General features: G+C 33.5%; 1 protein-coding gene across 1 annotated transcript; it reads right to left on the reverse strand.

Moving 5' to 3' along the window:
• Nucleotides 1-517: 517 nt before the first annotated feature.
• Nucleotides 518-26,551, reverse strand: cbx3a (chromobox homolog 3a (HP1 gamma homolog, Drosophila); the record flags this gene model as incomplete). The annotated part of the gene is given in 6 exon segments (NM_001045402.1): nt 518-546; nt 4,135-4,152; nt 24,979-25,078; nt 25,081-25,107; nt 25,491-25,630; nt 26,473-26,551. Coding segments are annotated over 3 exon segments (261 nt in total), but the record flags the coding sequence as incomplete, so codon positions are not given.
• Nucleotides 26,552-27,288: the final 737 nt, after the last annotated feature.

The following is a 27,288-nucleotide window of genomic DNA, read 5'->3' on the forward strand; positions in this document are numbered from 1 at the left end:
GTAAGGCGCACAGTATCATCTTTTGACGCGATTAATAATAACATCGGTTCGAATCCACCATCAGCTGAACTCGTGCTACTTTTTTTTCTCCCCATTACATATCAGATTGGAAATATATTTATTTTTAACAGGAAAGAAACATTTTTTTTTAAAATAATGCAAATGTGATATAAAGTCACAAGTGTCTCGTGGGTATTTAATAATGTTTAGCCTTATTATAGTCGCCTGCCGCGCCTCCCTCTCTTCAAAAACTCTATTGCTAAGACAACTGTATTTCCTCTGAGCAAAAAAATCGCGATCACACATTAATATTATTATTATATTTAAATTGCCTTTCTTTCTTTAACTAAACAGAATGCTGTAATTGGTCAAGCGCGGAAACGTCAGTTTTGTAATAACCCGCACTAAACTGAGCGGACTTTAGTGTAACGTTATATCTGTCATAGATCAAAAATGAGTGGACAAGTGGATTTAGCAAACGCGAGAGAAAGAGGAGAGGAGGCATCTTTATTGAGGCATTTTCCATACACACCTTCTTTAAACAGACCCATGATCAGGAGAATGAGGGTACAGAAGAAGACGTTAACTTTAAATGATGAGTAGCTAGCATTAACCAGGCAGAGGAGGCTAACGGCAGCGCAGCGCGGACTGGATTCATCGTGTGAGAGACAGACAGAAAGGGAGAGAGAGAGAAAGGCCCAGAAGAGGAGAGAGAGGGGAGAGAAGAGGTATAGTGTCTGTGATTTCGGATACTTTTAGGTTTATAATCAAGTCTTCATCACGAGAAGAGTAGAGAAAATACAGGGAGAGGAGGAGAGAGACAGTAAATTAGTGTTTGTATTATGAGAAAGACTCAGATTCATAGAACTCAGATTCATATAACTGGATTGGAGAAGCATTGTGCGTTATATGCCATGGCAATAATATGCTTTATAAGTTTGTAAAAGCAATACACTAAAATACCCTTAAAAAAAAAAAAAAAAAAAAAAAAAAAAAATATATATATATATATATATATATATATATATATATATATATATATATATATATATATATATATATATGTAGTTTTATTAGTATTTTTATTTAAAAAAAATAAAAATTGAAAAATAATTTAAATCTTTGCAGACTATAAATCCATATGTACTATATATCATTTATTTAAATATGTGGGCAACAAATTATAGATTCATTTTATTTAAAAATTATTATATTATTCTTATTTTTTAAATTCAACTATAGGGGTGCGGCCAGGTAGGGGGCCTTACAAGATAATGTGCCCAGGGGCCCCTGAGTTCTTAATCCGGGCCTGGATAGAAGGGTAAAATATGGTAGAATTAATTTTGCAAAAACGAGAGGGTTTATTGGAATGAATTGCATTCGTTGGCACACACGTTTTAATTCAAATTCATTTAAAACGATAACATGCAGTCACGCATTCAAGTGTAAAGTTTATGTAAAAGTTTTATCAAAATAAACTGTCAAATCATACTTACAGTTGAGCTCAAAAGTTATAAGAGTAATAACTTAGAGTAATATAATTATAAGAGTAATAACAAAATGTGTGTTTAAAAGTACATACCTAAATATTATGGCCAGACAGAATCTGCTAAATATTTTTGCTATTTCTGCTGGGACTTTTGTAAAAAATCTGCGGAATGATTTTAGGATTATCATAACTAAAAACAGATAAAAACTATATATATATATATATATATATATATATATATATATATACATAATATGGAATAAAAAATTATATCTTCAATTTTATTTAATATTTACAATGCAAATCAAATTAGATCCACTTATTTGGTAAACAAAGCAAGTCTCTAATATATCTAATAATGTTTCTACTAAAAGGCAGAAAATACTACTTTACCAACTGTAAATAAATCATATGAACATTTTAATATTACTATTATTATATTACAATAATATTAGTGAAATGAATTTAAAAACTGAGTAAATATAAATGTACACACATTTACACAATTAAATACAAAGACTCAATGATGGGCTAAAAATCTGTAGAAAACTGCTGATTTCTGCGCACGCAGATTCCGTGTGGGCCTACTGAATATGTTTCAGACAAAATAGAAAATAATATTTTGATTAAAAAATTCCCCTATATAAATTTTATATATTTGATTATAATGATTCTTAACCCTGGTTTAAACTGACACATGAACAAGTATTCAGAATATTCACATTTTGTGGAACTGAGATGTTTATTAATCCTATAAAGATCCATTTTTATACCATATACATGTTTTTATAAATGTATTAAATATCATATTGATACATTAGGCATTTTGGTAACCTTTTGGATTTGTGCTCAAAACTAGTTCAATTTAGTTCCCAAAAAGTTGGCCCATAATATTTTGATAAAATAAAACATTTCAGGCAGTTTGTCTCTATTTTTTTACCTTAAACATTGTACAGTCTTTTTTATTTCACTTTGTGAAAGGTGTGATAGCAGTTTCAGTCAATTGTTCATGCGAAGACAGACCTTACACCCCTCACATATGCATGTGAGAAGTGATTACATTTTAAGTTCTTTTGCCTCCCATATCTATCATTTTGGTTTGACAAATGTACAAAAAGTACAAAAACAAGACATGTCAAGGTGCTATAATCATTTGGTGCGGAAAACGGAACTAAGAAGAAATTTGGGTTGGGATGAGATGTAATTCTTTGTGACTTTACATTAGTGTTATTATACTTTTACTATTTCATACAATTTCAGTTGCGTTCAGAACTTTGACATGTTGATGAAAAAAAAAAAAAGGGGGGGGGGTAAAGTGGGGCGCAAAACTTGAAATCGCATACCCCTCAGTAAATGTGCAGTTGCGCCCCTGCCTGCATACTTGTCCTGTGTTTACCTGCCGCCAGCCCTTCGACTTAATACAACTGTGTTTGATGTGAGTTCGCACATGCACTACATCTGTGTGCTTGTTGTTATTAAACTGTGTTTAATAAATATACTGCAAATGGATCCCTCTGTGTCAGCCACTTTGTTACAAAAACATTAGGATGTTTTTTTTTTTATGTGATTTCTGTGTTCTCATTCCCACACAAACTCATACAAGACAATCAATCTAGTTTATCAAATTTTTTTAAATGCCTTTGGATTGTGGGGAAAACTCCCGAAAACCATCCTGGATCAGCCTGAACTCGAACCTTTTTGATGTATGACAAACCACTGAGCCACTATGCTGCTCCCAAAACTTGACTAGTCAAAAACAAAAACACAAAAGATCACAGTTCAAAAACTAGTACACTATAGTAGAAATATAAACTAAAACTTTAATAAGCAGGGAAAAAACATTTTGTTAATTTTGTAGTTTTCTTTGTAATAACTTGTTTGAATTTTAATCTTCCTTATCTTAAATGGGTTAGGTGACCACTATTTAATGAAACTGTTTTGTTTAAATGCACCAACATATATTGTCTCTTTTCACTGATGAATTAGTAAAACAAATATCAATATTAATGTTCACCCTCATTTATGTTGAGCACTGAATTTCCAAACTGTTTCAATGGTTTAACTGATGGTGAATTGTCTTAACGACTTCTCAAATGTTGTCTTTTGAGACCCAGTGGTTGAGTGGTTGACCCAGATTTTCATTCTTCCAGGGTAACTAATGAAAATGATAATTTTTGCAAAACTGAACAATATATATACAAAGCAAATGATGTGCACTACATTAACATCTGCTGTATGAACAAATAACAATAGATAATGTGGTAGCAGTCTTTTCTACTACATTTATAGATGTTTGTTTCAAAGCGACATGGTGGTGCAGTGGTTAGCACTCTTGCCTCACAGCAAGAACATCCCTGGTTCGAGTCCCGAATGGGTCCGTTGGCATTTCTGGGTGGAATTTGCATTTTCTCCCCATGTTTGTGTGTGTTTCCTCCGGATGCTCAGTTTCCCTATACAGTCCAAAGACATGTGGTACAGGTACATTGAATACATTAAATTGGCTGAGGTGTACGAGCGTGCATGGATGTTTTCCAGGACTGGGTTGCTGCTGGAAGGGTATCCGCTGTGTAAAACATGATTTCTATGATTTTTGCTGAAAAGTAAAAATCTGTAAAAAAAAAATCTATGGTTTGGCAGAGCAAAATAAAAACAAAACAAAAAAACAATATTAATTATACACAAATAGAGTTAATAAATGGGGGTGTTGAAGTACAACAAAACTGAATTTTTTGTTGAGGACAAGAATGTAACAAGTTGCATGTCATGGGCTTCATATAGTGTTTTATTCTGTTTTTATTGCACTACAGTTTAATTACCCTTTTATTTGGGCATAGTAGTAAAGCTTGAGTGGTTATTTTTGGGTTACCAATTTCTTCAAAGTTTTGTTAAAAAAAATATTTTTTAGTAAGTAATTCTCAAGTGATTTGTATTGGGTGATTCTTATAGATTTAAAAGAAAAGGTAAACAACACTTTATATCCATTTACAGGATACATGCCCATAACACAGACATACAGCAGAATCGCATAAATGTATTGATAATGTAAGCAGGTGTATTTGTTTACAGTAGCAGTTAAACTGCATTATATTTGAAGTCAGTTGTTCTTTAATGAACTATTTAATTTTATGTTTATTTTAGTTTCCATAAAACTTTCCCATTAGTTTTTTTGAAAGAATAAAACATACCTGCAGTGTCATATAGGCTAATTCTTTTAACAGCAGTAAAACTGTTAATATGCAACTCATTTTTTCCTGTGTAAGTGAACTGTCTTCGTGCGAACATGACAATAAACAGGTTATATCAAAAAATACCTTTGCTTTCTCCATAGGTCTAGTCGACCCTTTCAGTGTGCCTATCTTATTTGTCGGTGATGGGCCATTAAAAGCTAGTAACCATAGCCTAGTGCGATTTCATTTACCAAACCCCTATATTAAAAGCCTTTTAATTATTCTCTGACTTATGTAGCCCTAAAGAACATGCCCCACAACCTTTAAAGCCCCGCGGTCATATCGCCACGGTCATGAACTGATTTCATATGAGCACGCAGAGACAATTAAACCTCATCTGCCGCTTTGCCTATCTGCTGCGCGGGGCTTCATTTAACGACCATTTGTCTCCGTGATGGATTTCCTATTTTTACCGACATCCACAGAGTCGAGGGACGCGTGAATTATAGATGTGGGGGGCTCAGCAGCTCGCGGTGAAATACTGTCACGGTGAAGAAGAAGAAGAAGAAGAAGAAGAAGAAGAAGAGAGAGGTCCCCTGCAAAAAAAAAAAAAAAAAAAAAATAGAAAAGTGGACAGCGGCTGTTTTTAGTTCACGTTTCTCTGGAAAAGGACGTTTATCACCGGGGTCGCGAGAGGTGATGTATCGTAGCGAGGACTAGCGAAAGAATGGCAGCGTAATTATGGCATTAAAAGAGAGGCCGGACACAAAGCGAGAGGAACGTAATTTAAATTGTTTTGTTTCCCTGGAGCTGGATTCTGCCCTTGAGTGACACACTGAAATTGGAAGCAGTTATTTATGTCTTCACACTAATTGGAGAATTTAATAAGGTCTCTGAGAGGCAGTCTCAATTTCTGCTATTCAGTGGGCATAATATATTCTCTATTCCTTCATTTCTCTTCTCTTCTCTTCTGTTCTCTTCTCTTCTTTTCTCTTCTATTCTCTTCTCTTCTCCCCTCTTCTCTTCTCTTCTGTTCTCTTCTCTTCTTTTTTCTTCTATTCTCTTCTCTTCTCCCCTCTTCTCTTATTTCAATTTCTGCCATTCAGTGGGCATAATAGATTCTCTATTCTCTTCTGTTCTCTTCTGTTCTGTTCTGTTCTGTTCTCTTCTCTTATCTCAATTTATGCTGTTCAGTAGGCATAATAGATTCCCTATTGCTTCATTTCTTTTCTCTTCTCTTCTCTTAATTTCTGCTATTCAGTGGGCATATAATAGATTCTCTATACCTTCATTTCTCTTCTCTTCTCTTCTCTTCTCTTCTCTTCTCTTCTCTTCTCTTCTCTTCTCTTCTCTTCTCTTCTCTTCTCTTCTCTTCTCTTCTCTTAATTTCTGCTATTCAGTGGGCATATAATAGATTCTCTATACCTTCATTTCTCTTCTCTTCTCTTCTCTTAATTTCTGCTATTCAGTGGGCATATAATAGATTCTCTATACCTTCATTTCTCTTCTCTTCTCTTCACTTCTCTTCTCTTCTCTTCTCTCAATTTCTGCTATTTAGTGTGCATAATAGATTCTCTATTCCTTCATTTCTCTTCTCTTCACTTCTCTTCTCTTCTCTTCTCTTCTCTTCTCTTCTCTTCTCTTCTCTTCTCTTCTCTTCTCTTCTCTTATCTCAATTTCTGCCATTCAGTGGGCATAATAGATTCTCTATTCCTTCATTTCTCTTCTCTTCTCTTCTCTTCACTTCTCTTCTCTTCTCTTCTCTTCTCTTCTCTTCTCTTCTCTTCTCTTCTCTTCTCTTCTCTTCTCTTCTCTTATCTCAATTTCTGCCATTCAGTGGGCATAATAGATTCTCTATTCCTTCATTTCTTTTCTGTTCTCTTCTGTTTTCTTCTCTTCTCTTATCTCAATTAATGCTGTTCAGTGGGCATAATAGATTCTCTATTCCCTTATTTCTCTTCTCTTCTCTTCTCTTCTCTTCTCTTCTCTTCTCTTCTCTTCTCTTCTCTTCTCTTCTCTTCTCTTCTCTTCTCTTCTCTTCTCTTCTCTTCTCTTCTCTTCTCTTCTCTTAATTTCTGCCATTCAGTGGGGATAATAGATTCTCTTCTGTTCTGTTCTGTTCTGTTCTCTTCTCTTATCTCAATTTATGCTGTTCAGTGAGCATAATAGATTCTCTATTGCTTCATTTCTCTTCTCTTCACTTAATTTCTGCTATACAGTGGGCATATAATAGATTCTCTATACATTCATTTATCTTCTCTTCTCTTCTCTTCTCTTCTCTTCTCTTCTCTTCTCTTCTCTTCTCTTCTCTTCTCTTCACTTCTCTTCTCTTCTCTTCTCTCAATTTCTGCTATTTAGTGTGCATAATAGATTCTCTATTCCTTCATTTCTCTTCTCTTCTCTTCACTTCTCTTCTCTTCTCTTCTCTTCTCTTCTCTTCTCTTCTCTTCTCTTCTCTTATCTCAATTTCTGCCATTCAGTGGGCATAATAGATTCTCTATTCCTTCATTTCTCTTCTCTTCTCTTCACTTCTCTTCTCTTCTCTTCTCTTCTCTTCTCTTCACTTCTCTTCTCTTCTCTTCTCTTCTCTCAATTTCTGCTATTTAGTGTGCATAATAGATTCTCTATTCCTTCATTTCTCTTCTCTTCTCTTCTCTTCTCTTCTCTTCTCTTCTCTTCTCTTCTCTTCTCTTCTCTTCTCTTCTCTTCTCTTTTCTTCTCTTCTCTTCTGTTTTCTTCTCTTCTCTTATCTCAATTAATGCTGTTCAGTGGGCATAATAGATTCTCTATTGCTTCATTTCATTTCTCTTCTCTTCTCTTAATTTCTGCTATTCAGTGGGCATATAATAGATTCTCTATTCCTTCATTTCTCTTCTCTTCTCTTCTCTCAATTTCTGCTATTTAGTGTGCATAATAGATTCTCTATTCCTTCATTTCTCTTCTCTTCTCTTCTGTTCTCTTCTCTTCTCTTCTCTCAATTTCTGCTATTTAGTGTGCATAATAGATTCTCTATTCCTTCATTTCTCTTCTGTTCTCTTCTGTTTTCTTCTCTTCTCTTATCTTAATTTATGCTGTTCAGTGGGCATAATATTCTCTATTGCTTCATTTCTCTTCTCTTCTCTTCTCTTCTCTTCTCTTCTCTTCTCTTCTCTTCTCTTCTCTTCTCTTCTCTTCTCTTCTCTTCTCTTTCTTTTAAAACAATAAATATGATCAAAACATTTGTAGTGGTTTAGTGGTTAATGGTTAAATGTATTGGTTTTATTAGAAAAATTGCCTTCATGGCATGGTGACATGTTAAAACCGTTAAATACTAATATAATATATCCCAAAACACTTTAGAAACCAATAAAATATGATACAGTTGATAGTTTGTAATGTTTTAATGTTATATAGTGAAAACCATAGAACATCTGAGTGTTTGTTTGTTTGTTTGTTTGTTTGTTTGTTTGTTTGTTTGTTTGTTTGTTTGTTTGTTTGTTTGTTTTGTATTTTCATGTTTTATTTTTTTCTCTTCTAATTTTTTTTCTTTTTCTTTTTAGTGGTAAAATTAAGTAATGCCTGCCATCAGGACCCATCTGTGCAGCAGGCCCTCAAAATGGACTTCATTTCCTGCACTTGCCAAGACATGTCATACTTATTCGATTTAGCTTGATGTTAATCACAAAACCTCCTTTAATGTATTCTAATTGGACTGGCTGTTCTGCAGTATGCTTATGTATGTGTCCACATCCCATCATGAATCTGAAGTGAAGCGAGAGAGCGTTAGTTATTAGAAAGCAGAGGGGGTAAAACAAGGGGAGAGCAGAACAGATGGTCTCACTTTGCCTTTCCTCTCTGCGTCCCTCGGCCTCTCTCGCCTATTACTCATTCGGTCGGTTACGCACATTTGCTCCTCTGTTTGTATTCCTCTCTCACCCGTTCCGTTCCCTTTCATTATCAAATAGGAAATAAGATTACATTCTGTTGCCTTGCAGCTGTATCATGCACATTTTTATTAATGTTTCAGAGCATGACTAACAGCCATTACAAGTCACTTTGTTACATCATTAACTAACCATGAGAATAATGTTTGTCACAATAAAAGCTGCTGTAAATATACTTGTATTTATTGGGTCTTGTGTTGTGCAGTGTGAGGGATTGCTCGTGCCAAAGAGGAGCTGTAATAGAATCTATAACCTTTTTAATGAGCGTTGAGTTTAGAGTTGTACTTTAAGATACAGTAATGCTCATCAATATTTTTATAAATATAAAAAAAATAAATGAACATTGTAAAGGGGAGAAGCCAGAAACAGTACACTGATAAAAATGATTCTGAGCGTTTGTAAATATTATGAGGTTTAATTAGTGAAATCAACAAAAAAAATTTAAGTTTGTAGCTTTACATGAATAAATGTAGTTTAGAATTCATCAGGGTTTGTTCAAAAAACAAGACATTGTGCCTTTTTTTTAATTACTCAGTTTTTCTGAGTAATCTCAGACAAACATTTTCGTATTCGTAGACAACATAACATAACCTTGTTAAATTTACAAAATAACTATTCCCCTTTGTCTTTGACTGGGAAACCCCATTTAAAAGAAGAAGTGGAAGTGCAGTGGCAGTAGTTGCTGCATGTGCTAATGCTAATGGCGGATTTGTTTTTACTCTAAGTTGACACTAACATTTGCAAATCTGACTTTAACATAATGCATGTAGTGAAAATAATGTTAGATTGTATGTTTAGAGCAGGATTAGTAGTTAGATTCTTTCAGTTTAACCTCTTTACACAAGAATATAGCTTCAATATTTTACCAGACTGTATGTTGTAGTGACATCAACTTCTTAATTCATGTCGAGTCCAAAATACTTAATAATTATTTTATAAAAATATATAATAAAAACGAGTAGGCCTACATAATATTTGTACGCAACTATGCTTTGATTTATTTCACCTAGCTGCACTGATGGCATCTGTTAGAACAAAATGTACATGTTTGGAGAAACACTGATTTATTCTCAAGTTTGTAAAATATTCTGTCAAGATGACGGTTTTATGTTCTTTAACTTAAATTACATGTAAAGGGCCTTTCAGAGAAGCTATCCTTGGTCTTAAGCCCTCTTTTCAAACATTATTTAAAGTCAAGATAATGCTAAAAATCATGTTAGTTATTATGCAAGCCAGGCTAGAAAATTAAAGTACAATAATAAAAGTGCCTCAGATACCCAGTGCTAGTTTCAACATCTTTGTAATTTATTTATTTATTTTATTTATTTATTTTTTTTTATGTGAAAATCTTTAACAAAATAAGTGAGATCGTACAAAATGCATGTTATTTTTTTATTTAGTACTGTTTTGAGTAACATTTTATATACAAGATGTTTACATATAGTTTAAAATACAAAAACCTAGCTCAAAATATTAAATTAGCACCCTGCAAAAGTTTACATACATTGGTTTTTAATATGGTTTGTGGTTTCCTGATGATCTACGAGTGTACATGCAAACTTTATGTTTGTACTGAAAAGTTGAATTCTGAAAAGTTAAATTCTCCATGTTCTGCACATTCTTCAGTTTTTCAGCATCTTCTGCAGATTTGAACCCTTTCCAGCAGTGATCGTATGATTGTGGGAATTGTCTTTCAGTCTTTTCACTCTGGGGATGATTGAGGGACTCAAACAAAGCTATTAAAAAGGTTAAACACTCACTCACTCTTTTAATCTAAATATTATGGTAAATTGCAATATGCTTTTTGAGATATATGCAAGTGTTTTCAGTTTTTTTAAGTGAAATATGATATTTCAAAATTATATTTCAACAAAATAAGAAAAAAAAATGACATCGTCATCTTGTTTAAAAGTTTCTCCCCTGGCTTTTAATGCCCTGTGATTCCTTTTGAAGCATCAGTGAGCATTTAAACCTTTTTTAACAGTTGTGTTTATGTCCCTCAATCATCCTCAGAGTGAAAAAATGAATCTCACTATCATACAGTCAATGCTGGAAAAGGTTCAAACTGCTGAAAATGATGAAAAACTGAAGAATCTGCAGGACATGAAGGATTTTTCTAAAGAACAGTGGTCAATTTAACTGTTCAGAACAAAGAAAAGACTCATGAACCATAACTATAAAGTAGAAAAGCCAAGGGTGAGTAAACTTTTGCAGAGGGCTGTTTTAATAATTTAAGCTATGTTTTTGTTTTGTGGACTATTTAAGTAAATTTAACAGTTTAAGTAAGTAAAATATCTTCGCACAGTGAATATATTTAAAATAAATAAATAAATAAATAAATATATATACATATATATATATATATATATATATATATATATATATATATATATATATATATATATATATATATATATATATATATATATGTTCCATATTTTCGTTCAGAGGGACAACAAATTATGTGTATTCTTTACATTAGCAAATATAAATTTAAATTTAATTATTTCTGTGATTTTTTTTCTACAGGTTTAAGATGACTACGATTCTATAACCATTCAAGAGCGCCACCGTTCACTTGTTCACAACATCTTTGTGGACAACCGTAGAGAGAGCAAATGTACTTTTTGGAGCAGAATCTTGCACCTACTGTACCTCATGGGCCGCATTTATGCACTGGAACTAAGCTATCCAAAGCAACTCAAATACAACTTTGAGGTCTTTCATAAGGGCTTCTTCAAACTTGACGACAAACAGTAACATGTTCCCCAATATCCACGATCTCAAGGTCAGCTTATTGGCCTAAAAGCCATACAGACATTGTTGAAGTAGCGGGATTTTGTTGGGTCACTTCACTTACATTGTACTGTTCAGAATCTTCAGGTTTACCAAAAGTACTTTTTGAGGTGGCTTTTTCACATTTGGGTCATACTTGTGGGTCAGCTAAAGGGTTAGTTGACCAAAAAAAGATTTGTTTTTATTTTACTGTTTTTTTTCTCCCTAAAGTGGTTTCAAACCTTTGTTTCTTTCTTCTGTTGAACACTAAATAAAATTATTTAAAGAAAGCTTATTCTGTAACTATTGACTTTCACAGTAGGAAAAAACAAATCTTTGTGTTCAACAGAAGACAAAAAAGTTTGGGAGAGGAAACAATTAACAAGTAAAGGATGAGAAAACGATGACAGAATTTTTACTTTTGGGTAAACTATCCCTGTGCTTGTGAAGTTTTTTTGTGATTTTTTTTTTCTTTTTGCCCAGTGTGAATATAATTTGATTTACAGCATTATCAGTTAATATAACATATTTTTCGGATGCATAAAAATAGTCCAATCCAAAAAAAGTTTGGTTTTCTGTGAACATTTTTCACTTGCTTGTTTACAATGTGTATTTTACTGTTTTGGTTGCAGTTAGGGATTAATAAACACAAGTACTATTGTGTAGAAAATAGTCTGAACCATCCATATTAATTCCTTTGTGTTCTATCATTTTATATGTTTTGATGGAGTAAAAATTGGTATGTTGAAATGTATGTTAAAGAAAAAAAAATAAAACCTGTAATTTTTAACAAATCTTGTAATTTATTTACAAAATTTGCAAGCTTTATGTAACATTTTGTATGAGTAGTCTACACCTACATAAAATATGTAATATAGACAATAAAAAAAGATGTTGGTTTCAATACAAAATGCAAGTTCATAACTCATTAGGTTATGTAGATCCCACACACAGAATAATGATTAGAGAAATAGAAAAATTAAATAAAGTTTATGTGAAATTTTTATTTCGACAAATATAAAAATTAAGCTCTACAAGGCCTAGTATTGTTACATCTACATAATAAAGCTATGCAAAAAAAATGCATTACTTTTTTAAGTAAATGAAGCAGAACATTTTTATCAGTGTATGTGATGAAAATTAATAGTGAGATCCTAACCAGATTTTCCAATCAGAAAGACATAAATACAATGAAATTTATTTTATAACACATATACTATGTTTATTATAATATTGCATGCAAATTTTAAACATTTTAAACTGTATTTGAGAGGATGTTGGGAGGCCTGCTTAAAGACCGCTTCACCAATCATTGTGCATCTATCCGAAGTAACCCTATCATTCTCTCTGAGGAGACTTTTTAAATCTGTTTATTGTAAAGTTTAATTCAAATTTAAGTATGAAAGTGTCTGGCAGTGTTTTTTAAATAAGTAACAATTGCAATGCATCACAAATTATATGAAATAACATTTATTTAACATTTTAAAGTAAAATTTACTCAGGATAATTAAAAATAATGAATGTTGAATAAATACAATATATAAATTGTAATATATACAACAAACAAAAAGTTGACAAAATTTACTTGGAATTCCCAAGTAAACAACATTTCTAATTAAATGTATTAATAATTAAGGTTAGTCTGTTACTTGGCAAAGTGTTGCAGATTTACTAGCTTTTTCAGAGTGAAAAAAGTGTCCAAGCTTTTTTCAAGTACACCCTACTCCTCATTTTTACATTGTATGTAAAATAGCTAAGCACAGAGCAAGAAGGTCGCTGGGTCGCTGGTTCGAGCCTCTGCTCAGTTGGCGTTTCTGTGGGGAGTTTGCATGTTCTCCCTGTGTTCGCGTGGGTTTCCTCCGGGTGCTCCGGTTTCCCCCAGAGTCCAAAGACATGCAGTACATGTGAATTAAGAAGGCTAAATTGTCCGTAGTGTATAAGTGTGTGTGTGAATGTGTGTGGATGGTTCCCAGAGATGGGCTGCGGCCGGAAGGGCATCCACTGCGTAAAAACGTGCTGGATAAGTTGGTAAATTAATAAAGTGGCTAAAGCCTACAAGAAAATGAATGAATGAATAGCAGCTGACTGACGGTCCTCATAGTCAAGCGGATCTACAGGGCAAATCACATTATGCATTGTGCAAAAAAAAACAAAAAAAACAGCATAATTAAATACATTGTGATCCAGTGGATGGCCAGTGGAAGAAAGCTTCTACAGAACCTGGCTGTTCTGCATTTAATGCTATGGAACGTCTTCCCAGAAGCTAGTGGGAGTAACAGTCCCTGAAGTGGATGAGTGGCATCTTTTATAATATTCCAGGCCTGGGACAAGCATCGCTTTGGTGCAATGTCCTGTATGGAGGATAGGGTAGTCCCAGTAATCCTCTCTGCTGACCTCACCACTCTCCTCACCTTCTTCCAGTCAGAGGCACTACAGCCTTTACATCACACTGAGAAACAACTGGTTAGGATGCTCTCTGTGGCATTCCTATAAAATGTAATGTAATGACCACTGACAACATCCGATATTCAAGTCATTTCATGTCAAGATTAACTACAGAACAAAAAATGCAGTCATTCCAGTCTTTCATTAAATTCAGTGTGTAATGGGAGTCATGTGTCCACAGTCATCAATGCCATGCAGTCATGTGCAAGTCCAAAATAATGTCATGGCAGGAAATGATATCACCAACATAAAGAAGTACACTGTTTACATCAGGTAAGGAATAACCAAAGATGGGTTATTATTTGAATATAATGCACACTTGGAGTAGCCTTTACTTCCTGGGTGTGCATTATTTTTCAATAATTAACAGACTGCGGTAAGTTAACCACATAGCAAAATTTCTCTGGCCCAGATCTGGCCTACACAATCAGTTTTTGCTTGGCCCACATGCCGCAGTGAATTACGGTACATGACTGGACCAAGTCTAGCTTCCATTCAAGGGCCAAACATGGACCATAGCTGGGCCAAGTCTCAGCCAAGTTAATAACCCATATATAACTGGGCCTGAACTGGGCCAGAAATGTTGGAGTATCACGACTGCAAGGAATTTAATAAACTAATGAAGCATTTCGCTTTAGATGTGATATGGGCGTGCTTTTTCTCGAAGCGACTTGATTGCTACCTCTGCCAAACCTGGGCTATGTTCAGCCCACGTGCTGTGCCGGACAAATGCCAAAAATTCCACCTTTATGCCAAATCTGGGCCAGAATTCTTTGCTACCTGCTACCTGGGTATTTATACCTACACTTAAAGACACAAAACAGGAGTTGATAAGACTTTTGTCTGGTTTTTGTCCCCAGACTGCTGCTATGCAGCAGTTTGTTTCTTTCACATCTCCTCCTTAGACCCCGCCCATTGACTTGTGTCCTCTCTAGTGGACATTGTGTTTTCATGAATTTTTATTATTATTTTTTTTTTTTTGGAGCTACTATGTCAAGTACTGTTGTACTGTTCAGAGGACATCCTGGGCTTTCTAGTGATATGTCATTTGATTGGCTGGATTGCTAGGAACCGCTTCTTACACTGCATCCAAAATGGCCGACAGACAAACAAGCACATTTTATGGGAAGGAGAGAGGTATGTAAAATGTAGCTTGTTAATAGTTTTTTTACTATTATTTTTACATATATATATATATATTTGTTTATTAATGTTGCAGGAACAATACATTTAGCTTTCAAAGCTGTTAACTTGTTTGTGTTTCAAAAATATAGTCTTTTTTTAAATGTCCACTATAGTGGACACCAGGACCATCTTAATGTAATTAATGACTCCATGTTGTAGGAGGCAAAACTAATAGATAGTTGAGAGAGACTCTGAGATAGAGTCTGACAATCAGATAATTAGAGACAATTAGAGAATGACAATCAGTTTTAAATTGCTTTTATGCAAAATTTGTTTGAGATTAACATAACTTCTTTTTTTTTTTAATTGGGCTGTCTTTCAGACTAAATTGTTTCAGGAATTTCAAAACAAAAGGGAAACATGGCTTTTGTGTAGTTTTGGTTACATTAATATTGGATTAATATCCAGCCATATCCTGTACATTTTTGTTGTCTGAGTTTGGCTGTCGTTTCGAACTAAAATGGTCCTGTGGTCCACTAAGGCCTACATGCTGTAAATTTTAAAATAAAAACAAAATGTAAAAACTCTAAATTGTAGATTTTTTTACCCAAAGGATGTAGAGAATCACTAAAAAAAAGAAAAAAATTTTTTTTTGATTTGGGTCTCAGGAGGATCTTAAGCAAAATTATGCATCTGGGTTTTTTTTTTTTTTTTTTTTTTTTGACTGTTGAAGTCTGTGTAACAACTGAGTTCATTCAGCATGTTGACTAGTAATAGAATTGTAATGTGGTCAAGACCTGCCAAAAAAGCATTTATCTGAAAACATTTTACGCCCTAAAATGTTCATCAGCCAATCAGAATCATCTATTCAACATCTTTGTAGCAAAAAATGAAATAAGCAACTTGCAGCAACCTAGATTTATTTTATTATTATTATTATTATTTATTTTATTTATTTTTTTTTTTGTGGTAATGAAAATTGCTACAAATTATAATGTTTGGAAATGTTTCATTTCAAGGCAAGGCAAAACAAGCCAAGTTTATTTATATAGCACATTTTGTACACAATGGTAATTTAAAGTGCTTTAAATAAACAGGAATAAAAGAGACAAGTAAAAAACAATAAATACAGAATAAAAATTATTCAAACAGATTAAAAGGTTTTAATGAATGAAAAAGAAAAGAAAGACATGCTAGTGCGATCTGTCGGACATAGCACAGTGCTCATTCAGCAAAGGCACAGCTGAACAGATGTGTTTTCAGGCTTGATTTTAATGTGTCTAATATTGGAGCACATCTGATCATTTCTGGAAGCTGATTCCAGCAGCGGGGGACATATAGTAGCTGAAAGCTGATTTACCCTGCTTTGACTGAACTCTTGGAAATTCTAGTTTATATGATCCTAAAGATCTGAGTAATCTGTTAGGTTTGTATTCAGTGAGCATTTCTGTAATGTATTGAGGTCCTTGGCCATTTAGTGATTTATACATTTATTTATTCATTTTCTTTTCAGCTTGGTCCCTTTATTAATCCGGGGTTGCCACAGCAAAATGAACCACTAACTTGTCCAGCACGTTTTTACGCAGCGGATGCCCTTTCAGCCGCAGTGAGGAGACCATTACAGTAATCCACCCTGCTGGTGATAAAAGCATGAACAAGTCTTCACTGGAAACAAAGCATTTAATTCTTGCAATGTTTTTGATGATAGTATGCTGATTTAGTTACTGCTTTGACATGACTACTGAAACTCAGATCTGACTAAAGAATTACTCCAAGATTCTTGACCTTATTGTTTTTTGTTTGACGCATTCACCTTGAGAACTGCATCTCTGTTCCCAAATGCATTGACTTCAGTTTTCTCTTTGTTTAACTGAAGAAAGCTTTGGCACATCCAACTGTTAATTTCATCAATACATTTGGCAGAGGCTGTCAATGGGGCTGAAGGCATTAGGGAGTAAGGCTAAATAGATTTGAGTGTCATCAGCATAGCTGTGGTGGGAGATTTGATTCTTATTATTTGGCTCAATTGGGAGGATATAAAGGTCCAGTGTGATCGTAACAAAAAATGCATATATTCAAGTTTGATGTCAATAAAATATAGCTTTAAGAAAACATCAGACAAAAAAGGCCTTGAAAATTGGTCTTAAACCAATAAATCCTCAAACTGTAAAAAGCCAATTTCTCACTCAATTTATTTTCCTTTGCCTTTTTATTATATGGGTGATTTCTGTGCAGCTGCAGTGGGGTAAATCCTGCATGCCAACACACTCCTGAACCCCTGAGCTGTTGTCATGGCAACAGAAACCCCACCTGCTCAGTAGCTGTCAGCCCAAGGTTAAGAGCCAATAAACCAGAGAAACATAGCAATTACTGCACAATATAACACACACACACACACGCACACGCACGCACGCACACTCAGACAGACACAGACACACACACACACACACACACACACACACACACACACACACACACACACACACACACACACACACACACACACACACACACACACCCACACACACACACACAACACAACACAACACACACACACACATACAAAGTAATCCATCTGTTCCTTTTCCCCAGTTGATCAGTTGCAACTGGGTTTGGATTAGGTTCACCCATCATGGTCCATTAAGGAGTGTTCATTTAGACTGGTTATGGCAGTTCAACCAATGGAAGTCTTTATGGGAGGTTTGTTATAATACCCCTGGCCGCCATGTGCTATTTTAAAGAAAATGATTAGCGTGACAGATAAGGGTATGCGCAATAGAGTCATGCTTTGATCCTATCTTAACTCTCGGTTTTATGTTTAAAATGCTGCAATGGCTTTTAATGTTTTCAAAGTGCCTAATTGGATTCAGTACATCTCACCAAGTATCACATTATGAAAACTAAAATAAAGTAAAAAATATTAAACCTTTCAGCATTGTTACTTCTCATACAACCTAAAAAATTCTCTTGAGAATTATTTTAAAACTGCAGTTATATATACAGTTGAAGTTAGAATTATTAGCCCCCTGTATATTTTCCCCCAATTTCTGTTTAATGGAGAGCAAACATTTTCTATACATTTCTAAACATAACAATTTTAACTACTAATTTAACACATGGTAACAGTAAATAATATTTTACTACATATTTTTCAAGACACTTCTATACAGCCTAAAGTGCAATTTCAAGGCTTAACTATGTTAATTAGGTAAGTTAGGGTAAATAGGCAAGACATTGTATAATGATAGCCTGTTCTGTATACAATCAGAAAAATATATAGCTTAAGGGGGCTAATAATATGACCTTAAAGTGTTTTTATTAATTAAAAACTTATTTTATTGTAGCTGAAATAAAGCAAATAAGACTTTCTCCAGAAGAAAAAAATACTACCGATAATACTGTAAAAAAACTCTTGCTCTGTTAATCACAAATTAAAAATAAAAAATCACAGGAGGGCTAATTATTTTGACTTCAACTATATACATATAATAAAATATGAGTATACTATAACTATATAACTGGGGCAGCGTGGTGGGTAGCGCCTCAAAGCAAGAAGGTCGCTGGTTTGAGCCTTTACTGGGTCAGTTGGCATTTCTGTGTGGAGTTTGCATGTTCTCCTCGTGTTGGCGTGGGACAAATTCCAAAGTCATGTGGTATAAGTGAATTGAGTTAGCTAAATTGTCCGTACTGTGTAAATGAGTGTGTATGGAAGTTTCCCAGTGATGGGTTGCAGCTGGAAGAGCATCTGCTGCGTAAAACATATGCTTGATAAGTTGGTGGTTCATTCCGCTGTGGCAACCTCAGATTAATAAAGGGACTAAGGCGGGAAAAAAGAATGAATGAAGGAATTATATAACTGTATTATATACAGTAAAATATAATATTTTTTAATTACTTGTTTTAAAATTTACTTAGAAGTAAAAATATAGAAGTGATAAATAATTCAATGATAAAACAAAAAAATTGATTAAAAGTTCTGATTAATGAAAGATTATTTATTTAATTTATTTTGTAAAATTCAAACAAAACAAGAGCATGTGTTTACAAATATGAACATACAATATATTACATATGTCACACATAAAATGTGCATGTAAAATCCATACAAACATACTATTCTTTATTACATTATATACAGAGAAAGGGAAGATTACTATTCATTTAAGACAGTAATACACAAAAATATGTCCACATTCAAACTTTTCATACAGTGGGTGTAAAAAGCTTTCGCATTCACTGCAGATTTACTTCTCAAACAACTGGCAGTCCTGAACTAATATGGGTTTCTCAAAATAATTTTCATATAGAAACCATCATACCATTATAGCCATAATATCCATGACATACACATCATGCCGTTATAAAAAAGGATAATATAATTTCTGTATAATTAAATTTTTTGTAAAAATATTCACTTTCATTTGAGATTTTGCACTTTAAAATATATGGCCTCAGCACTGCTTTGAGTTGTCAGAATCAAAGATCTTATTATCTCCTACACTGTTTGAATACACTTAAAAATAATAATTTCATTTTTTATTGGCATTATTTATTCCATAAAGATTCTCTAACATCCATAGACACTTTTCATTTCACATAAGGTACTCTAGTAAAAAAAAAAATTCTGAAAGTTTTACATTTTGAAATTGTTTTTTACGCTATGAAAAAAACATTTTTGGGGATGTTATAGGCTTCTGTGAAATCAGAAATGGTTCTGAAGCCTCATTGTAAAAACAATGTAGTTTTTGTAGTGATGCCACAGAGGAGCATTTTGTTTGCTCTCATAAAACAATGAAGTTGCTCATGGAATTGATTGTTGAATGAAAGAGTTTATTGATTTTAAAGGTTCATTGTAGAACCACACACTAACAATGAGGAACCTTTATTGTTACATTTAATATAAACTCAAATTTACCAGCAATATGATGGGTTAACACAGATACAGACCTCCAGAATAAAAACATTCCACATTTGCAACAAACAAACCATCCTTTATAAACTAAATGTTTTATCTGGCCAACAGGCCTCATGTAGTTTCTGATCTTGGGTATGAAAGGGCAGATGTGGCTGATTTATCACAGTCACTGTTTTACGTGATGTTTAACTTACCAGACAGCCAGTATAAATGGCCAATCCTTGACATCTCAGACATCAAAACCAGATGTGGCAGTGATTGGTGAGTTGAATAGAGAATATGAGCGTGTGACCATGCTGGAGTTGCGTTTTATTGCTGTGTGTGTGGAACGATTAGCTGGCGCTGCACAGCAAGAAGAATCCAATTCGTTCAGTAGTTTAATCCATCAGCCTGTGCTGAGTTCTGATCACTGTATTGATGGACCGCAGGGTAATGACAGCCGTTCAGTGCTAACACAAGACTCTGCAACCATTCTCAGGGATATAGAATTATTTTAGTGGTTTATTTGGTAGAATACAAAAAAAAAAAAAAAACAAGCAATCATGACATGTTTAGTTTGAAGAGAGTCTAGTCAATCTTTCTCATTCAGTCTTTTATATGCTTTTGAACTAGTTTTTTTTTCTGCTGTAGTAACCTTAACTCTCAATATTATTTTTGACATTTTCTGTTTGATTTCATTAAATTTTTAAAAAATTGACCCAATGGATTCAATGGGATTCATCAAATATTACACCACATACACATAGTAGATCAGGTAAAAACAGTTAACCTTTCATTTTTTTCATTTTCATTTATTTTATTTATTTATAAAGAGACAATGTACATGACATGTTGTGCCAGAGCTATAAAACCAATTTACAGCTGTAGTCCCTGGGCAGGAAGTTGCAACAAATTTAACAATATTTAACAATTTCTGTTTAACAGAGAGAAGATTTTTTTCAACACATTTCTAATCATAATAGTTTTAATAACTCATTTCTAATAACTGATTTATTTTATCTTTGTCGTGATGACAGTACATAATATTAGACTAGATGTTTTTCAAGACACTTCTATACAGCTTAAAGTGACATTTAAAGGCTTAACTAGGTTAATTAACTAGGCAGGTTAGGGTAATTAGGCAAGTTATTGTATAATGGTGGTTTTTTCTGTAGACAGTTGAAAAAAAATGGCTTAAAGGGGCTAATAATGTTGAACTTAAAATGTTTTTTAAAAAATTTAAAACTGCTTTTATTTAAGCAGAAATAAAACAAATAAAGAAAAAATATTATCAGACATACTGTGAAAATTTCCTTGCTCTGTTAAACATCATTTAGTAAATAATTAAAAAAGAAAAAAAATACAAAGGGGGGCTAATAATTCTGACTTCAATTATATAGAATAGTACAATATACACTTACAATACAATACATACAATAAATCATAGTCAATAAAATGAAATCAAATCAGTGGTTGCATATTTGATTTTCTTTAAGCCGAACTTTAAGAACTTAAAGTCCTAAAATGATTAAAAGTGGGACTCTCTCTGACATGCACAGGTATTTTATTCCATCTTTCCGCTACTCTGTCTGAAAAAAAAAACTTATTGTCCAAAAACAGTTCTCTTGAGTTTACCTGAACAATCACCTTCAACCGGGGACCTAGTTTGTCATATATTGTCTTTGCAGAAAATCACAAATTGTTTGAGAGGTGGTGGGGCAAGATCAATAAATTTTTTATACATTAAACACACATCAGCATAAAATAAGAAACTGTTGAATGTTAGTCATTTACATTGTTCAATACAGTTACAATAATGATAGCTCCTTGGCTTTTTAGCTATTTTTTATTTTTGCTTGTTGTTTATAGATAATATACAATAGTTTAAATGTAGTAATGTTCGTGTGGGACCAGCTTGTTGCACAATAAGATAAATGAGGGGAAATCATTGTATTCATAAAAAGTTTAGCAGTAGCCAAAGGTAACTGCTTGATATTTCTTTAAATCCCCAGGCCTGCTCTAGCACTTTTGAAAACCTTCTTGTGTTATTCATGTTTGTTTCAATCCAACAAAAATAAACAAAATGACATCAGGATGATTTTTACATCTGCAATTATAAACAGAAAATATTTTTGTTTATCAAAAAATATGAGTATTATAAACTGTATAAAGCATTTTTTTTATTTATTCAGTAAAAAAAAACTCAACAAAAAGACTTCAATGAAGTGTACATTTCTTTGTATAAAAGGCAAACGTATTGTATATCCTCAGAAGAGGTAAATCAATCGCAACTTAAATAAAAATTATATTTATTTGCATTAATATATAAAGAATGAATCCAGACAGAGTGAACAGATCCTCTTAATTGTCTAAAAACCCGTCTTCGCTTTCCTTCTGCTTCCATCTTTCCTTTTGGCCGTTTTTCTCCCTCTCTCTTTGTTTCTCTAAGCCTCCATTATCGGCTGTGGGGAGTCAGGTAATCAGTGCTGATTAATTCTCTTTATTGTTGGTCGTTTGTCTGCAGAGCCTGCGCTGTCTTTTCCGCTCAGCCTCACAGTGAAGCAGCTGGTGATAAATGAGCATCTTTCCCCTCACCAAACCACAGCAACCCCTGCTCTGCTTAAGTGCTTCTGATTAGTGACCCATGACTTCAAGGTAGAGGTGGCTTTTTGTTTTATTTCCTAATGCGCCATGTATCAACCCCCTACTGTGCCCTTAAGGATTTGGTGTTTAGATGCTTTCTGGATTCATTATACACACACTCCTGTCATTGTTGGTCGTGGAATGATGAGAGACATGAGAAAAGAAAGATTAGTAGGTGTCTTTATGAATGAGTAATTGCAACATTTAACAAATGCCTGTGCTTTGCATTGATTTGTAAATTCAAATATAGTTTGTTGCAAAAATACATATATAATTTTAAATAGTTTATTTGTAGTATTATATATATATAAATAACAATTATATAATTGCTCTTGTATTTTCTCAATAAATATAGGAAATGTATTTTTGTGTATTCAAACAAAACAGATTTATTAAACAGATATATTTTTTAAAATAATATTTTAGTCACCGATCCTATTTAGAAATTGAAACATAATACCATTAAATTCAAGCAAAATATTGCAAAAAAAATTACAACCTACAAAATTTCAACTAAACTTTTTTCTTTTTTTGCTTCACTTGATTTATCCTCTTTTTAAATTTGTATTTAAAATGTTTCTACAACATAAATTTGGGTGTACTTGTTTTTTGGACTGTTACTGTTAGTTATTTTGTTAGATAAGCTCCAGATTTCTGTCTCTATCAATGTTATTTATTCATTTTATTATTATTATTATTTATAATATTTGTTTTCTATTTATTATTATTATTATTATACATAAAGTATTATTATTATTATTATTATTATTTATATACCAGTACTTTTCCTGACCAGTCCAACAACAGATTAAAAAAAAAAAAGGAACAAGTATGAAGGAAAAAAAAAAGAAAGAGAAGAGGAGGAAAAGAAAAAAAAGAGAGAGGGAAAAAGGAAAAAAAAAAACTACTTACATGTACTAAATTCACAGGGTAAAGTGTAACATAGGCATGGCAGCCTGGGCACTGCACTGGACTGATCCATGCCACACGTTACACTTTTTTTTTAATGCATCACAAAACAACTGACAAACACTATATAACTCAATGCACATCATACAACTACAACCTCCTCAATTTATTGTTACAGCTGTTGTTGTTTTTATTATTATCATTATTATTAGTATTATTATTATTACCAGCATGAGTGTTAAAAATCTATCATACATATCTTTAATATTATTCTTCCATGTGGGTTTGTATAATTCATAATTAGCATTGATATAGTGTTTTCTTTTAATTTATTTAGTTTTTATTATTATTATTCTTTTTTTTGCTTATTCTCATTGCTTTGGTTGCTGAACTTTATTTATTTTATTTAATTTAATTTTTTCACTCTTTTTGTTTCTTTTCTTTTTCTTCAACTCCTCCCCTTCCTTTTCTGTTTTTTTATTTATTTAATTTAATTTATTTATTTTTATTATTATTATTTTATTAATTTTGTTTATTATTATTAGTTTATTTTTTCTTTTCCTTTCTTTCCCCTTCTACTTACTACTTACTACTATTATTATTATTTATTATTATTATTGTTATTATTATTATTATTACTTCTCCTCTCCCTGATTTCCCATCCTCCCCTTTCCTCGACACCTTTGTCATAAATGGTATTACTTTTATTTTTTGTTATCATTATTATTATTACTGTTCTGACTTGTCCTGTTATCTTTTCATTATCATTATTACAAGTATTTATACCATTATCATTATTAAGGTTGCAGTTGTTGTAGTTGTAGCGGTAGTAGTTGTATCAGTAGTAGTAGTTGAAGTAGTAGTCATTGTAATAGTATCGATTGTTATTGAGTAATTGTTACGGAGATTATTGAAGTAGTAGTTCATGTAGTAGTAGATGTCATTGGTATAGTAGTAGCAGAAGTAGTAATGGTGTGGTTGTTACAGTAGTAGTAGTCGTTGTTGGTGTAGTAATATCAGTAGTAGATGTTGTTGATGTAGATGTAGTAGAAGTGATTGTAGTAGTAGTAGTAGTAGTAGTAGTAGTAGTCGCAGTAGACGTTGTTGTATTAGTTGTAGCAAACGCTATAGTAGTATCAGTAGTGGTATTTGTTGTAGTAGTATCAGTATTAGTAGACACTTTAGTAGTAGTAGTCGTGGTTGTGGCTGTAGTAGAAGCAGTAGTAGTTGTAATATAAGTAACTTTCTGTAGTAGTAGTTGGTGTAGCACTTGTGATTTATTATTATTGTTGTCAGTTATTACTGTTGTCCTTTCTCTCTTTTTACTCTCATATTTACTATCACACATTAATAAGCATTGTTGTTACTCCCTACCTCTGACTGGTTTCTTTCTATATGTTTTATTTATATCTCTGACACTTGCTTCATTTATTGACTGTTATTGTTCCTAATGTATGTACTCTGACCTGTCCACCAAGTTACCTTTACATGCATACACACACTCACACGCACACACTCACGCACATACCAGTACCTCACTATATTGTTGTTGTTTTTGTTTTGTTTCGTTGCTTTGTATTTGAAATTTGTTGATGTTTTCTTGAACTCTGGTTCATCAGTGGATGATTTTTTTTTTACAGCTTCTGGTTTTTCCACCACTCCTTTCTGAGACTCAAGGAATGCGGCGATCAGCTCTGGACAGTCTAAATTTCTTCAGGCTCCCAAGTGTTGTCAGCACTGAGGAAACATAGATACCTTGTTAAAGAGATAGTTTACTAAAAACTGAAAATTGTAATTTACTGATCCTTCACTTGCTCCAATCTTGTTAGATTTTTTTTCCATTGAACACAAATCATGTTTTTTGAGGAGAGCTGGAAACTTGTTTACATTAACTTTCACAGTATTTGCTTTTCCTGCTGTAGAAATCAATGGTTACCGGTTTTCAGGTTGCTTTATATTATCTTTAGTGTTAAAAAAAAAATCATTAAAAACTGGAACCACCTGATGGAGAGTCATTTTCCCCTACAATCTAATAGCATACAGCTACACTCACAAATCAAAATATATGCAAAAACAATTCCGTTTATTTTTCATAGCTGCAAAAGAGACGAAGTACTCACTCTGTAAAGCCTTTCCACTTGAGGAAAAACTCAACTTTTCCATTGACCACTCGCTGGTCCATTACCTTCTCCACCACAAACTCCTCAATCTCCTGAACTTCCTTCTTTGACTTGCCTGCCTGCTTCTTACCCATGTTGACCTAAATGCACACACACACAAATGACATCATAACCAGACCTTATCATTCATTTCAAGTACTTTAAATTTAAAATGTTAAAAATTTAAGACTCTGCTCTTTTTGTATCAAAATAACAAACGAAAAGGTTTAACTGTTTATGACTTGTAATATAATAGTAAAAAGGCTAACGTTAATGTTTGCCCATTTACTAAGAAATTAAATGATACTATATGCTAGGGGGGTTCTCAAATCCAGTGATGCCTTTACGGCTAGCCTAGGGTTAAAAACGCATTAGTATGTGGTGCCTTTTAAGTGTGCTTGAATGTTAGCGAGCTAATGGTAACTGCGCATGCATGAACAGGCCAAGGGCCCTGAAAGCGTTTCAAACTTCCCACTCGAATTTATAGCGGTTTAAGATTTCCCGGCGAACACACAGCTCGCGTGAACGTATAACTTTCCACAAAAAAATATTGTTCGCTTAATATTTGCTGAAACACGTGTTGGTTTACAGTAGCCCGCGTTAGCCAACTTGCTAGCAGGAAATGCTCACAGAAACAGACAAAACATCGCGACGTTACAAAACATTGTGCAATATGCATCCTACATTTCTGTAAAGTGAAACAACTTAAAGGGCTTAAAAGCAGATTTACAAAAATAAGCTAAAATAAACAAGACTGCAGCATTCAAACAACAAACTACAATGGACGGTGCTGCAGCACGAGAGGCATGCGCGCGAAACTCACCATGACAATGGATAAGATAAAAACTTGGATAACAAATCTTCACGCCTTCTGAACTGCAAATGGCTTTACAGAAACTGCTCCCGCGCCAACGAAGTACGCACTTTTAAAAGTTTTACTTACTTGATACTAATAAATCAAGAAGAAAAGCCGACTGAGGCTCGACGAAGGCCAGCCAGAATCGAACGCGAGGACGTAAAGCCACGCCTATCTGAGAGCAATCACGTGTATCCAATGAGTCTTACGTTGGGCGGAGCGCCTGTGAATTCAAAAGCACATCCGCAGATTACCATGGCAAAACATCTCGATTCAGTTATTTTGAGAGATACACCGTATCACTTAACTTCAATTTAAGTGTTCACTCATTAAACAGATCTCTAAAACAGATTCTCTATATGTTTAGCCTATTGCCTACTACATCCAGAACATGACACAACAAAGGGAGAACGGGGTAATGTGAGATACCCCCTGTATCTAGGCAACGAATTTTATATATCACTCTATAACAATTTTGTTTTAAAGCCCCTTCCATATCTCCTTTACCATGAATAATAGGAATTCCTGGTGCTTTGGAAAGCATGAACTACCAACATATAAAACGATGTGAGTATGCTAGCTCAAGATTAGTCTGAATTGCTAAAAAAAAAAAAAAAAAATTTCTAAAATGTGGCAGTGGGGTAAAGTGAGACATTAGGCACAAGTTAAATTTAGTCTACCAGATTGTAGGACTTGTGAACGAGGCCTTCAAACGAGCAGTGACACTTCGCAACATCACTTCTGGATTTAGGTCCACTGGAATTTTTCCATGGGAAATTTTCCTTGATAAAGCATTTTGCACTATTCATGGTGTCAGACTAGGCAAATCCTGAGCTCCAGCCTGGCACTACAGAAGATTTGGATGATCTACTTCCTGCAGATGATCCACTTACAGATAGTTCA

The sequence above is a fragment of the Danio rerio genome, chromosome 19 (assembly GCF_052040795.2).
Source record: "Danio rerio strain M-AB ecotype USA chromosome 19, GRCz13ab, whole genome shotgun sequence".
NCBI lineage: Eukaryota > Metazoa > Chordata > Actinopteri > Cypriniformes > Danionidae > Danio > Danio rerio.